Raw genomic sequence first — 15,767 nt, 5'->3', positions numbered from 1 at the left:
CAAGTGACAAATACTGAGTTGCCGAGTCAGAGTTTTCACTGTAGACACGGAATCCTGATTTGCAGGTACATGCAGATTTGCCATTATTACTGGATATTACTGTCTGTGATAGTTAACTCATTGGGTCACTTGACTAAGAAACACCCAACTAAATCGGATCAGCATAGTTCTGGGTGCGGCGGAAGGGATTTACAGAAGACAGAAACCCCATCCTGGGTATGAGTGAGTGGCCCAAACCAGTAGGCTTGTAACCTGAAGCGAATAAAAGGGAAACAAAGCAAGACTCGCTGCTGTTTCTTCAGAGGTGCCCAGTCTTCACCTTGGAATCACCTCCTGGCTTCCAGCAGAGACTCTTCAGCCTTCCATCGTGGGCTCTTTGGCCTCCTGATATGTGTGGACTCACATGGGACACTACAGCAAGCTCCAGGCCTCTGACTGGATCCTTCAGCTCTCCAGTGTGTAGACAGACCCTGTGCACTCTTCCACATCTGACTTTGTGTGGCCACTGTAAGCCAACCTTATAAATTCTTATTTATTTGCATATCTTGTATTAAGTCTGTTTCTCTAGTAAGCACTGCATGATACATTGTCTATACTGACAAACCAGATCTATAATCTTAAAACATTTTCATATTTTCTATGGTTTCTTGGAAAATACAAAACAATGATTCCACTTAAATCTTTACACCATCCAGAATTTCTGTTCTTTACGTATGCAAGTCAGTAGTGTCCACCTACATTGTGGCACACACAGAAGACAGTATTTGTAATGTACACTGGATTAAACTATAAGCTCATGGATAGAAGCTTCACCAGATCAGGTTCAGTTGCTCTGATAGGTAAGGGGAACAACTATTCCTTGAGAATCGTCAGCTGAGAAAATTTTATATATTTTCTAGGATTCTATATAAATAATGTTATCTTGGGAACCAAAATGGGATAACTTTACTCTTTTTTTTTTTTTTTTTTTTTTTTGAGACAGGGTCTCACTATGTAGTTGAGACTGACCTGGAACTCACTGTGTAGCCCACGCTGGTCTTGAACTCACAGTGATCCTTCTGCCTCTGCCTCCTGAGTGCTGGGATTACAGGCATTCACCACCATGCCTGGCCATTTCTTTTTTTTTTTGTACCAAGGATCGAACTCAGGCCCTTGTGCTTGTGAGGCAGGCACCACAACCACCGAGCTATATCCCCGGCCCTTAACATGTAAAATATATAACTTTGGAAAGCTAACCAGTGATTTTCACAGAAGTCATTCATATATCCTATAGGACTAGAACTTCTGGTATATAGAGTTTATTATGGAAAGTATTAGTACTCCAAATTGAAATATGTGATTATTATGTCCCTTCTATGATCACTCTATTTTTGTAAGTATCACATATAAAGTAGTTATATATCAACTATATTTCCAACTAATGTTGTTTCCTTTAAAAGAAAAAGTGACACTATACAAAATGGATTTTTAAACTGAAGAACATTTAATAAGCACTTGTTTCTTTAAAATGCATTTTATATAAGGGATGGGGGTGTAGTATAGTGCAAATGTGTGTGTCTATGTATCAGTGAGTAAAATGATTAGAATTTAATATTCACATCAAAATTAATGAAGGTCATACCAGTATGATTGTAGACAACATCTGTAATACAAAGAATATTCCATTCTTTCTTCAGTTTTTCCACTAGTTGTCCAACATCATGCCAGGTATACTTTCTATTGGGTCTTGAAAAGTCAGGATTTAATTCTAACTGATCAGCAAGGGAGTAGCATGACCTAGATAGTCCAAGTGTCTGCAGTGGGGTGAAGTGAATCATATTGTACCCTGCAAAGCAAGAAAACAAGGACTACTGTAAGAAAAAACATGACTAACCTAAAACTGAGCAAAATATAAATGTAAACTTTAATTATAAATAAGAAGGAAATCACGCTACTAGAAAAGGTGTCAAAGACATGGGTTCAAATTCTACTCGTTATACACCTAAATCATTTAACATTATCAGTGGCCTCACAAGATAGGGATAATGAGATAATATATTTGAAACAAAATTACACATAATGCTTAGTTATTATTAGCGGTTTTGTTTTGACTTTTGGTACCAGGGATCAAACTCAGGACATTGTGCTTGAGAGGCAGGTGGCAGAACCACTGAGCCAAATCCCCAGCCTGGTTTGGTTTTTATTTGTTGGATATATTTCCCATGCAAGTATATCAATATATATATTTTTCCTACTTCTAATATTCTACAATACTTGTATTCACAGAACTTAGTTATATCAGTGAACTTTTCTTTCTTCACACTATATTCAACTTGAAAGTCAAAAATGAACAATATGAATAGTTTACTACTAATTTTCATATTTGAAAACAAAACCTTAGAAATATGTCAGTTTATCAGTTCCTGCAAGTATTAAATTAAACCATAGGACTTGCCATTTTTATAGGATTAAAAGTGGTCAAGTATAGAAAATTTCATACAGTTTATCTATATTACTAAATATATTAAGAAACAAAATTAAAAGAAAAATACAACTTGAAAAACAATATTAGAGGATAATTACATTGACTTTTTAAAAAAAGAAAAGGAAAAAGTAAAGGAAGCTGTCATTACCTGATTCTTTTGCAACTCTAAGTCTGCTTTCCCATTCATCAAAAGGTCCTAAACACTTAGCTAAAAATGTCTGGAGAGTAACACAGTCCAAGGGTAACATGTGATTATTATCACCAACTCGTAAAATAGGATCCACAACTATGTAACCTCCACCACTCTTCTCATTTCTAAGAGGAAAAAAACAAAACAACTTTTCAATTAGTGAAAAGGAAAAACATCCTCTTCTAATAGACTCCAGGAGGTTAATTGTCCGATTTAAAAATGTATTTGTTTCTAAGCACAAAAAATAATTTACAAAGGTACAACAAAATGGAAGCTGTTTTTACTCAATTACGTGATTACATAACACAGTAGGTTTAATGAAAAATAAATGTGTCAAATCCTATCAGTAATAGCAAGGGCACTCAAATAAACAGCATTCTATAATCATGTTGCAGGAAAAGGCTACTTTTAAAAATTTACGAAATACTTTGACTCTAAAATGGATCATATAGTAACTTCCTAGAAATTGAAGAACCATATTCTTTTTGCATCTCAAGAAAGTAATGCAAAAAACTATACTGCCTTTGTTCATAGAGTAACATTAGGTCACAAAATAAATTAATTTTTTTTCCTAAACACGTTACACCTAACTTACCCTTGAAGGAAGTAATACTGAAATGATCCAGACTGTTGCAGATTAAGTTTACAGTATTTATCTGAATCATCTTCTCTTTCCGTTGGGTTTTCCCAATCCAGGGAACGAAATTTTTCTCGATTAAAAGTTTCTCCAGGAAATGGGTAATTTGTATACACAGTAACTGCTTTTCCCTGCAAAGTTGGGCCTAATCGGAACTGCAGTTCAAACCCTAAACAACAACAAAAATATTTTAATAAAATCAGTGTAGGAATTACAAAATGTTTTTGAAAAATAGATGTCTTAAAGTGTTTCAAAAACCATTTTTTTTATTCATGTTTAAAATAAGTCCATATAACTAATGTTATGGAACTATGTACTTTGATTTAGCCAAATGTTATATTTTAGCAAGTATAGTAAATATCACAGAACAGTCTGCTTCATACTGGGCCCTTTTACTTTCTTAAGAAACTGATTCCTATTCATACAACTACTTTAAGATGTTCACAGTCTGAATGTGGCCTATGTACCTTTGACTCCTGCTCAACACCTCCAAGCTCCCTACTCTCAACTCAGATCATTGCAAACTGCAATGGAGAAAGTGAGTGACTCTACAGTGTCAGAAAAGGGACTGTATGTAAAACTTGGAAGGTATCTGGGACAGCTGTTGTATTGTACAGAGAAAGACATTTTCAGGAACAGAAGTTAACCTCAAAAGACAGAAATCACACTTCCAACGGGAGTTCTGGAGGTTCCTGCATAACTGACTGATGTCTGCTGAAATACAGTTGTGTGCTAATAAAGACTGAACAACTAACTGACGGGTGATGTGAAGCACTACACAATTGTAGTGCTTGCTGACTTTCTGTTGGGAACAGTCCCATTATAGACAATTTAAAGGAACCAACACATCACTGAAATGGAACTAGGAAGGGATGTGCACAATCAGTCCTTGTGAGCCAGCACATAGACCCCTCCCATGTACTAATGCCCACATCTCTCTTTTTCATGGTTTAGTGTACTAACATCTTTATCGGAATACTAAGAAACAAGATATTCCCAATTTTGTCTAAGTTTCTATTTAAAATATATCTGACACTTGGTTCTGTGTTACACAAGTATTTTACCAAAAGTGGGGAATAATGAACACATTACAATTAAAATTGTTCTGCAGAAAAAAAGTTTTGGTTGGTTTAAGGCAGACTTCAAATCATCTTTAGAAATGTTAGAATGAGCTGCCACCATCTTGATTCCACATTCTCCACACAAAATGCCGGCAAAGCCATAGAAACCTTCTCTGCCGCAGAGCAAAGTTGCCACAGCCCCAGGCTGAGACAGGGTCTGGAACAGGATCTGACAGTGACAAATCAGTACCAGAGCTGGAGGAGCAAGATTCCACACAAGCAACCACACAACAAGCCCAGCTGGCGGCAGCAGCTGAAATCAGTGAAGAACCAGTCAGTAAAGCAAAACAGCTTGAGAGAAAAGAGAAGGCATGGAAGGCTATGTCCAACTGGGTCTTCAGCAGGTTACAGGAGTTCGTAGAGCTACTATCTGGAAACCTAAGACTGACCTCTTTGTCCCAACGAAACCAGATGCTTGCAAAAGTCCAGCTTCAGATACCTACATAGTTTTTGGGGAAGCCAAGATAAGGAAGATTTATCTCAGTAAGCACAGTCAACAGCTGCTGAGAAATTCAAGGCTCAAACATTCAAGAGAAAACCTTCTGTACTGCAAAAGAAACTATCAACAGAACTAAAAGACAACCTACAATGTGTGAAAAATTTTTTACCAGCTGCTCCTCAGACAAAGGGCTCTTATCTAGACTATATAAAGGAACTCTAAACAATCAGGCCCCCCAAATATAAAGACCCGATTCAAAAATGGGCACCTGAAATGAACAGACATTTCTCAGACAAAGAAGGAAAAGAAGCAAGCAAATACATGAAAAAATGTTCTACATCACTGGTCATTCAAGAGATGCAGATGAAAACAACACTGAGATTTCACCTCACCCCACAAAGAATGGCTGCTATCAAGAAATCAAACAATAACAAATGCTAGCAGGGTTGTGGGGAGAAAGGAACCCCTCTCCATTATTGGTGGGAGTGCAGACTGGTGCAACCACTATGAAAATCAATATGGAGATACCTCAAAGAGCTGGGACTAGAGGTTCCATTTGACCCAGCCATCCCTCTGCTGGGTAGCTTTCCAAAAGAATTAAAAGAATCATATCACAGAGATATATGCACACCTATGTTTATAACGGCACAGTTTGTAATAGCTAAAATTTGGAAACAGCCCATTTGCCCATCAGCTGGAGATTGGATAAAGATGTGGTTTTTCTATAAAATGGAATAGTACTCAGCCATAAAGAATGATATTAGATTCATTCATAGGAAAATGGATACATATTGAGGATATACTCCTAAGTGAAATAAATAAGTCACACATGTGTAAATACCAAATAGTTTATCTGGTGTGAAAAACTATAATAGTACATAAGATCCTAATGAGATAATTGACAATGTAAAATAGGAAGAAAAGGGCTAAAGGTGTAGGGAAAGTGGGAAGGGTAGGGGAAAGGTAATAAGGCAAATGAAAAAATATGAGAAAATGAAAAAATGGAAGTAAAGTGTTTTTAAATGGGGAGGGGAGGAGGGGGTGAAGGGAGGGCAGGGACAAGGGGAAAAAATGAGAACCAAGACCTGACATGTAGAGGTACAAGATCCCAATGATGAATGGAACTGTACTGTATACCTAAAATGTACCAATAAACTCATGAGAGAAAAAAAATAGAAATTCAAAGTTCAAACATTTAAGAAAATACACAGACTCCAACTGTACAAGAGGAGAATGAAGAGGAAGAGGCTGATAAAACAGGCATGGAAGTTAAGGACATAGAATCGGTTATGTCACAAGCAACTGTGTGGAGGGCAAGGCTGTCCAAGCCCTGAAGAACAAAAGCAATGATGTCCCAAGTGCTACTGTGGAGCTAACCTCGCAACCATCTGAAAGGAGGACTTTTTTCGTGTTTCAAAAAAGTCACAGCAGTTTGGTTTGAAGTCTGTACTGTTTCTATCACTAATAAAGTTATGACTTATTGGATGCAAAAAATATTAGAATGTGAAAGGTCTGATTATAGTCAAATCTACGTGTCATAAATTAAAAGCTTGTGGCAATCTTCTATTGAGAGAGTCTGTCAGTACCTTTTTCCAACAGCACCTCCTTGCTTCATGTTTTTATGTCACATTTTGGTAATTCTAGTAATTCAACAAAATTTTCATTATTATTGTATCTGATTAACTTATTAGTGATCTTTGATGTAATTATTGTAACTGTTTTGGGAGCAACATGACCTGGAACCATAAAAGAAGGAAAAAAAGAAATAATTAATGTTGCATGTGCTCTGACTGACCACTGATGGCCAAGTCCCATCCAGCTCTCCTGAGCCTCTGTTCTTGCAGATACGATTACTGAAAATAGGCCAGTTAATAACCCTAATCCAAGTTTCCAATGAAAGGAAGAACCACATATCTCTCTAGCTTTAAATCTAAGCTCTCTTCTAGCTTTAAATCAAATGCCAGAAATAACTCAGCCTAGTGGAAAAGGCACGCTGAAAGCTGAGACAGGATGAGAGCTATGCCTCTTGCACCAAAAAGATAACCAAGCTGTAAATGCAAGAAAAAGTTCTTGAAGGAAAATCAATAGTGTGACTCCCATGAACACATGAGTGAGAAAGCAAAACAACTTCATTGCTGATATAGTGAGAGGTTTTAGTGGTCTAGATAGAAGATCAAACCAGTCACAATATTTTCTTAAGACAAAACCTAATCCGGTGCCAGATCCTAACTCTCTTCAATTCTATGAAGGGTGAGAGAAGAAAGCTTACAGAAGCAAAGGCTGAAGATAGTAGAGGCTGGCTCCCAATATTTAAAAGAAGCTGTTTCTCTTTTACTTATAAAAGTCCAAGTTGAAACAACAAGTACCAAGGTAAAAGCCGCAGCAAGATCACTGACAAAGGTGATGAAGATGCCACCTAGGAGTTTCATAGCTAAAGAGGAGAAGTCAATGGTTGGCTTCAGAGTATCAGAAGATAGGCTGACTCTTGTCAGAATAACTTTAAATTGAAGTCAATGCTCATCATTCTGAGAATTGCAATGCTTTGAAGAATTACACTAAAGCCAGGTACACTGGTACACACCTGTAATCCCAGCACTTGGAAGGCTGAGGTGGGAGGATCACTGTGAGCTCCAGGCCAGCCTGGTTTACATAGTGGGCTCAAGGCCAGCTTTACACTAAGTCAGCCAGGCATGGTAGTGCATGCCTTCAATCCCAGCATGTGGGTGGTTAAGGTAAGAGGACTGCAAGTCAAGAATTTTCCTAAAAAAAAAAAAAAAAAAAAAAATTACACTAAATTTACTCTGCCTATACTCTATAAATACAATGAAGTTTGGACAACACCACATCTGTTTACAATTTTGTTGACTATTTTAAACCCAGTGTTGTGACCTGGTCAGAATAAAAGATTCTTTAAAAAAATAAAAAACTGGTCACTAACAAAGTACCTGATCATCATCCAAGAGCTCTGATGGAGATATATAAGATTAATATTTTTATGTCAGATAACACAACATCCATTCTGCAACTCATGGGTCAAGGAGTAATTCTGACTTTCAAGTCTTTTTTTGAGAATCTCATTTTGTAAGACTATAGCGGTCTCTCATAGAAATTCCTCTGATGGATCCAGGCAAAGTAAACTGAAAACTTTTTGGAAAGCATTCACCATTCTAGACCCTATTATGAACATTCATGGGTCACAGGTAGAGGTTAAAATATCAACATTAAGAAAAGTGTGGAATCAAGATCAGCTGAGAAAGTAAGCAGATACGATGGAAATAGCAAGAGAACTAGAATCAGAAGTGAACCCTGAAGATCTGACTGAGCTGCTACAAGTTTATGATAAAATTAACAAATGAGTTATTTCTTATGGATGGAAACTGCCAAAGCAGTTTATTGAGATGGAATCTACGTACTCATAGATTCCAGCTGAGATGCTGTAAACATTGTTGAAATAACAAGAGGATTTAGAATACTAAACTTACTTGATAAAGCAGTGGCAGGGTTTGAGAGAACTGGCTCCAATTTTGAAAGAAGTTCCACCTACAGGTGAAACAGTATCACATGCTACAAAAAATTGTGTGACTCACTTTATCGTGGTGGTTGGGGACTAAATATGCAGTATCTCTGCAATGTGCCTCTAACACAATGACTAAAACTGTCAGCTTAAAATTATATGCCTACTGAAAATATCTTTCAAAACAAAGGTTATAAAAGCCAGCTTTCTCACTATCAGAGAATGATGTCATAAATAAAGTGGGAAAGCTACTAAGGAATCCTGTTGTGCTGGATATGACTCAGTTAACAGTATAAACTGCCTTTTATTTTTACACTTTAAGAAATCAGTTTGAGCTGGTCGTGGTGGTACTCTGAGAAGGCTGAGGCAGGAGGTAAGTTGGAGTCCAGCCTAGTCAACTGAGTGAGACTGTCTTAAAAAAAATTAAAAAGGGCTAGGGACACAGCTTAGTACAAAGGCCCTTGGTTCAATCCCAGTACTGCAAAACAAACAACAGTTTGGTTCAAAGCAAACACTGAAGTAGGAACACAGATACGATGCACTTCCACTGAAATATAAAATTGTTCTTTGGTAGAAGTAAATCCCTCACACTCATGTTTGATAGGTAGCAACCACCATTTTAAATACTGCGTTAAATATTCTTTGTGAACAAAAGATTTCAGTAAGACATTAGAATAATGGACTCTTCCAACTTAACCTAATTAAACACCTATAACTGCTATAAACACAGTTTGTTTCCACACTGCAATATGGATAATATGAGTGAATGGAAGTTCTAAACATTTCTGGAAAAGTTATTATCAAGTGATAAGTACTGTTAATATCTTCCTCAATTGGAACAAAATATGGATATAAATTTATTCGTTGTAAACACTTTAGCAAGCAAAAATCAAATTAGGAATTACTAAGTGTAAAAATACAAAGACTCACTTGTACAATGAAACTAAGAATTTCTTTTTACTTTTATGCATTATACAGATCTTTTAAAATCTGGTCTAGAAAACAGGATGGTTGAAACATGATAGTAAGGAAGGTAGTGTACTCTCACATTTACATTACAAGTGGAGGGAAACAGGTTACAAAATTGTAATATAATTCAATTTTCTAACACAAAACACAAGAAGTTTTTTTACACATTTTTATAATTTTATAATGGGAAAAAATCATTTTAAAATTTGAGCTATAATTGTGAAGGGACAGATTGTGAAACTATACAAAGAATTAAAATATGAAATACTGTGCTTAGTAACTATGAGAATCATAAATACCTAACGAATGATTAAATTTATCATCAAGAAAATGACTGTGAACTGATTGGCATATTTAAATAACCTGTCCCCTGTTACGTTTGCACAAATATTGCTTTTATGTTTACACAAGAGCTCAGAGAATCTGGAGTACAAAGGTTAAAACTCATCCAAGTCTAAAACAGTATTTGGATCAGTGTGGTCTACCTTCAAAAAAAAAAAGACAAGCATTCACAAATCTGAGTATTTATTTAGACAGCATATGTATATTTCATTCTCATAGACAATGTAAATTATAAAACACTAAAGTTGAAATAAAAAGAACAGTATTTTAATAACTAACTTTACTTATTAATCAATGGGTAAAATATTTTTTTGTTTATTTTTTAGGGCTTTGTTGTTTGAGACAAGTTCTCAGTGTGTTCAAGATTGGCCTTGAACTCATTATATAGCCTAAGCTGACCTCAAACTCAGTGATCCTTGTGCCTCAGCTTCCTAGGTGCTGGGATTAAAGGTATATACCACCACGCCCAGCCAAAAGAAGTCTTTTAACTCACTAAATATTATCAGCCAGTGAAATTATCTGCCAGTGAAAACAATGTGATTAAATAATCTTCATTTTTTTTTAAAGTTTGGTTTAATAGTTTAGATACAGTGGTCCAAAGACTCCAGGCTCTATTCATTTTGATAAGTGGCTTTAAATGACATCAAAGATGCAAAAAATACCTATGTCCACACGAAGATATCTATGTGCAAATGAAAGAAGATCCTGGTGGCTATGTCTACTATTCATGATGTAAATCTTCATTCCCATTTGCCAATTACATAGACCTCTGCTAACATGCATCTGATAAATTTATATTTTCTTACATCCAGGATTGTTTTTATAAGCTAATCATATTATGCTCTATATTCATATAATAAACAGCTAAATCCTTTACTCAACAAATTAGAAGACTGTTCTAATTTTTAAAATGGGCAGGTATTCATTTACAAGGGTAAAATGTAATGATGCAAGCATTTCTAGAAGCACACATTCCAAATGCTTTTGCTAAGCAAGGGAAACTATAACCAGCCAATATTATACCTGTTTGTGTAAGTAAAGTTTTATTGAACACAGCTAGTGCCCATCAATTTACATATTTAGGACCCACAGTTGCTCTACAATAGCAGAGTTGGTTAGTGGCAGTAAGACTGGATGGCTTGCAAAGCTGGAAAGATCTGCTACCTGAATCTTTACTGGATAGAATGTGCCAAATTCTGTTCCATAGCATCAATTTTCTTCAAAAAAGCAATTAACTTTCTCATTCATGTTTACCTCAAAGACTTAAAGTGCTTTTTTGGGGTGGATGATATTGTCTAAATATCATACTTGTCATTCCTAAAAAGGACAAATTTCAAAGAGAAATCTCAAACAATTTTTAACTCATCTTTAAGGCTGGCCATCTTTGTGAAGTAGAAGAGATCCCATTATTCTTCATCTTGTTCCAAATTTTTAGGGGAGATCCCCCCTCTTTCTCTCCTCTCTCTCTTGTGGTGCTGAGGATTGAACCTGTGGCCTTACACATGCTATGCAAGCACTCTATCACTGTGCTACATCCCTACTTCCTATTATTTATTTTATTTATTTATTTTTTGTTTTTTTGTTTGTTTTTTGAGACAGGGTCTCACTACGTAGTTGAGACTGACCTGGAACCCACTATGTAGCCCAGGCTGGTCTTGAACTCACAGTGATCCTCCTGCCTCAGCCTCCCAAGTGCTGGGATTACTGGTGTGCGCCACCACACCTGGCCTCCCTACTTCCTATTATCTAAGATACTACAACTTGGTCGTCTACCTAATTTGGCTTAGGGAAAAGTGCAATTCATGGCAATACACTGCAAACAAACAAGTGAGGATTTAACCTGTGAGCCACTCTAGACCTGCAACCTTTCCACGACTCTCTTTCCACATAATATATCTCTGTTTTTAACTCATCTGACCTAGAAACTGAGTGTCAATGTCGATTCATATATTAACAAAACTTAAATTACTTTTAAAAAACTAAAATAGGAAGGATATAAAGAAGGAAAGAAAAATCCTATTTTTTCTTTCATATCCTGATACATAGATCAGTTCATACCCATAGGGAACCAGAGCCACTCTAGATCTCTAATCCAAATCACTGAAACTAAAATTTTTATATACAGTAAATGGAACATTAGAATAGCTAGACTACTCAGATTCTATAATTAATCACTCAGCCTGCTAAAATTAGCTTAGATCGTACAGTACACAGTGTGGCTATCTTATTCCTCATGCTAACCTCAGGAATACTTTACTTGGATTAGCCTATCCCTATTGTAAGACAATTAGCAAGATGAGTAATTAAAGTATTACTGTAAATTGAAATTCTTATTTCCACCCAATTTATAGAAACTCAAGATTCTAATCAAAGAAGCTTGATGCAGTATACATTTTCTTAAAGAGTAAAAAATTGAAAATTTGACCAACCTATATTTAAAAAATGCAAAAATTTCAGGTTTGAGGAATACTGATTTTGTTCATAATGCTAACACTAATTCAGATAAGAAGTCTAGGAAAAGTCTATGATTTGGCTATGTAAGATTACTATTGTTCTTAACTTGCTGATTAAATATCTTTAGAAATTTCAATCTTAAAAATGAAGAGAAATTCTTTCTTAGGGACAAAAGAAAAGAAAAATGGAGAAGGGTTTGGTGACTAATTAAATTGAAAAATGAGTATTACCTCACATGTGCCTCTGAGTCCTATTAATTTTAAAATGTGTCATACCCTGTCCTCACTTTTCTGATATGTTAAATCTTTATCTTTAAAAAGATTCTTTAAAAAAAAAAAAAGAGCCTTCTCAATGATTTTTTTGTCCCAATGTTCCCTTGCTTCACCTTTCACATTACAAATTACTTCAAAAAAGTGGCCTCCCCATTTATAGCATTTGGATGAGTTTACTGGTTTTAACTAGAGTTACAAATCTAACCACATTATTCTTATTCCATAAACCCTTCACAGTTCCCTCTTCAAACAGTGCAACTGAATTTACCATTTTTGACCGTTTTAACTGGAGTTTTGGGTATCAAACAACAGGTATTTAATAACACTGCATAAGGTTTGTAAAATTGTCCCCCTCCTCACAAATCTCAAACTCTAGCTGGCCACTGTAAGACTAACAAGCTTTTATATACTGCTTCACTGTTCAATGCTTAATTGTTCTGCGTTTACTGTGTAACTGGAAATCAAAGCAAAGAGAATAAAAAATTAAAGATTTCATCAAGAAGCCTGGCATTTTAGCTGAAATCTGAACATACAGAACAAGAATAAAAGGAATTTAACAGATACAGAAGAATCTAGTAAGAGTTGAGGTGTAAGGATAGTCCTGGGAAAGAAGTAACAGGAAGGAAGAGGGCAACTATAAAGATATTTCACTCTAATGATGGGAAACAATGAGATACAATCTTGGCTGGGAAAGGTTCCAATAAGAATAATGCTGGGTGTCATGCTGCGTACCTGTAATCTCAGCACTCAGGAGGCTGAGACAGGAAGATTGTTATGAGTTCAAAGGCCAGCCTGAACTACATAGGGAGACCCTATCTCAAAAAACAAAACAAAACAAGAATGTTTAAGAAGCCAGACACAGGTGTTTAAATATGACTTATGGATACCAACAGAAAGAGAAGAAACTTCTTTCTCTAGAAATATACTTTATTTGCTCATATGGAACAAACAGAGGGTCAGGCAGGCAGAAATACATGGAAAGAAGTTATAGGGATTAAAGAGAGATTATAAAGAAATTATCAAAGAAGAATACAAGGTTCTCACGTAGGAAAATATGAAAATAGAAATGTCACTAAAATAAACAGAGAAGCTGGTTTCAAAGAAAGTTAAGGAACTGGGGGTGGGGAGGATTAGACATGTTAGACTGAAGCGCAATCAAGAAGACCTAACACTATTCTGTAGCATAGTATTGGGCAGAGCCAAGAGCCAGGGTGAGGACAGGCAGCGATCTACGAATGCTTATACTGTATCTGTTTAGGATGTTATCACCCAAAGCCATATCATTATTAACTTTGAGCCTTAGAACTTCAGAAAGTTCATAGGAGAGCAGAAAAAACTTGTTCAAAGTCACACAGTTCACAGCAGAGTCAGTCCTTGACTCTTGTCATACTATACTCAAAAGCTGTAAAGAACAAAACAAAGCTCGCTCATGGCCTTTCTTTCTAAAGGAGTCTTACTCAGAGAAGAGGTAAGAGTTGAGGCCATGAGAATATATAATTCCTTGAGGATAGGAGAACAGAAGAAGGAAGGATTCCTAGTACTGCATATACCATTAATCCATTAAAGTGTGGAAAGAGGGTAGCCCAGCAACAGGTCCCAGGCTGACAGACTACTTGGGGGGGGGATTAAAAATGGAAAAGTGCAGAGTCGGGAAAACCAAAAATCGAGCAATTACTCAATGACCTTAAATGCCAAACAAAGATGGAAGAAGAGGAGGATATGGCACGGAAGTAACACCTCAGAAGGCTGAATTTTTTTTCAAAAATTTAATGCTTAAAATATCAGAGAAATAAAATTCCTTCAAAACATTTATCAACGCCTATTTGGTACACACATAAGGGAGAATGGATTTTATTTTTCATATATTAAGCTTCTCTACTTCACAAATTATATTCACACAAAATAAGTGTGAAATGTTTTTAAAGTTGAAAAATTACAAAGTCGAAAAAAACTATTAATTTACCTTACAGAAATATAATTGGATCTGTTTAATCACAGCTCAAATGTATTGCAACATAACCCAATTTAAAAAAAAGTCATTCCACTTTCTATTTGGCAAGAAAGTGTTTTCAACTTTTTCTTCTCTCATTTGAAAGGCTTTGGTAAACAAAACAATATACTTTTTGTTGTTCTCTGTTAACTCAAAGGTTGAATAAAGAAAGAGTAAGTTATAAAAAACCAAACTATAGATACATTTGAAGCAAAATTGCATACGAAGTTTTAAATTGTTTTAATAATAAATGCTATTAGAAATAATATGGTCAATCTTTCGATTACATATGTAGCTTCTATCTTACGTGGACGTTAGCATGAAAAGAAAATGTCCTAACATGAGAGATACAAAATGTTTCTAAAATCAATCATTTAGCATTGATATTTGTAGAACATAGCACCATTTTTGCATAAATCAAGTTTTAGAAAGATCCTAGGAACTATGTCTAATTTGAAGTTTTTTTCTTTTTGGGGGGTGCTGGAGATTGGACCCAGGAACTCACTCCACTATTCAGCCACATTCCCCAGACCTTAACTTAAAAAGTTTTAAGGATTTAATATGACCATCAACGAATCAAAACTTTAAAAAGACACAAATGAGCTACTCAAAACATTTGCTACTGACCTTGTTCAAGTCTGAAAAGGGTCTTTTCCAGCTTTTCCATTTCGTTCAGTAGTAAAATTCGAATCTGTTTACTGTGTTCCATTTTGGGTTCTGGAGGATTTCAAATCTTTCAGAAGAATTAAAAGAACTCCAAGGTCGATTGAGTTACCCCTATGAGAACAAAAAGGAATTAGGGAAAAGAAAACCGTTACCTTAAACTCTCCAGAGCTGACAGCGGCACTTACATGTTCTAAATGTGTTTTTAACTCTGGAAGAGCAATGAGAAACACGGATTCTTATAAATTAACAGTTGTTTCCTCCCTTCAAGAGCAATATGACTGAAGCAAAAATACTCTACTATAAATTCTTGCAGCTAAAACAAGCTAAAGCAATCTCAGAGAAAAACTACATTTAGGAAAGGCTGGGAAATTTTTTCCAGCCGAGCCAAATGGCTGTGGACGCTCCAAATGGCACTTCTGCTTACAGATTAGTCTGCTCCACGGTAACAGGTGGGAGATCGCCCCATTCCCAAATTCGGGTCGGAAGCCACCAATGGGGAGAAGAGAACAGCGGGAAGCAGTTGCTGCCCCTGGAATAGCTGCCCCAGACCCAGGATGTACAGAGAGAGCTATAGATAGAAAGACTGCATGTGCCCCAGGGGCGGGCGGCATTCCTAGCACTTACAGCGCTCGGGTTCTACGTGCGGCGTCGGAGACACTACGGCTCCGCGGATGCGGCGCTGGAGCCGGGCCCGGCTCGCGCAGGCCGG

At 36.2% G+C, this 15,767-nt stretch overlaps 1 protein-coding gene and 1 pseudogene across 1 annotated transcript in view; one reads left to right on the top strand and one right to left on the bottom strand.

The window, feature by feature from the left end:
- Positions 1 to 15,369, bottom strand: part of Agl (amylo-alpha-1, 6-glucosidase, 4-alpha-glucanotransferase) — a 75,690-nt gene extending 60,321 nt beyond the window's left edge. Inside the window, 6 exon segments of the mRNA XM_010639055.3 lie at positions 1,622 to 1,825; positions 2,613 to 2,779; positions 3,250 to 3,460; positions 15,020 to 15,095; positions 15,097 to 15,169; positions 15,244 to 15,369. Of these exon segments, the coding sequence (XP_010637357.2) occupies positions 1,622 to 1,825; positions 2,613 to 2,779; positions 3,250 to 3,460; positions 15,020 to 15,095; positions 15,097 to 15,169; positions 15,244 to 15,245 (733 nt within the window). The 5' untranslated portion in view covers positions 15,246 to 15,369.
- On the top strand, positions 4,482 to 6,292 carry LOC104872771 (annotated as a pseudogene).
- Positions 15,370 to 15,767: the final 398 nt, after the last annotated feature.

This window comes from Fukomys damarensis, unplaced genomic scaffold (genome assembly GCF_012274545.1).
Source record: "Fukomys damarensis isolate Sample0158 unplaced genomic scaffold, DMR_v1.0_HiC HiC_scaffold_33, whole genome shotgun sequence".
NCBI lineage: Eukaryota > Metazoa > Chordata > Mammalia > Rodentia > Bathyergidae > Fukomys > Fukomys damarensis.
Note: the sequence above shows the minus strand (reverse complement) of the source record. Positions and strands in the feature narration are given on the sequence as shown.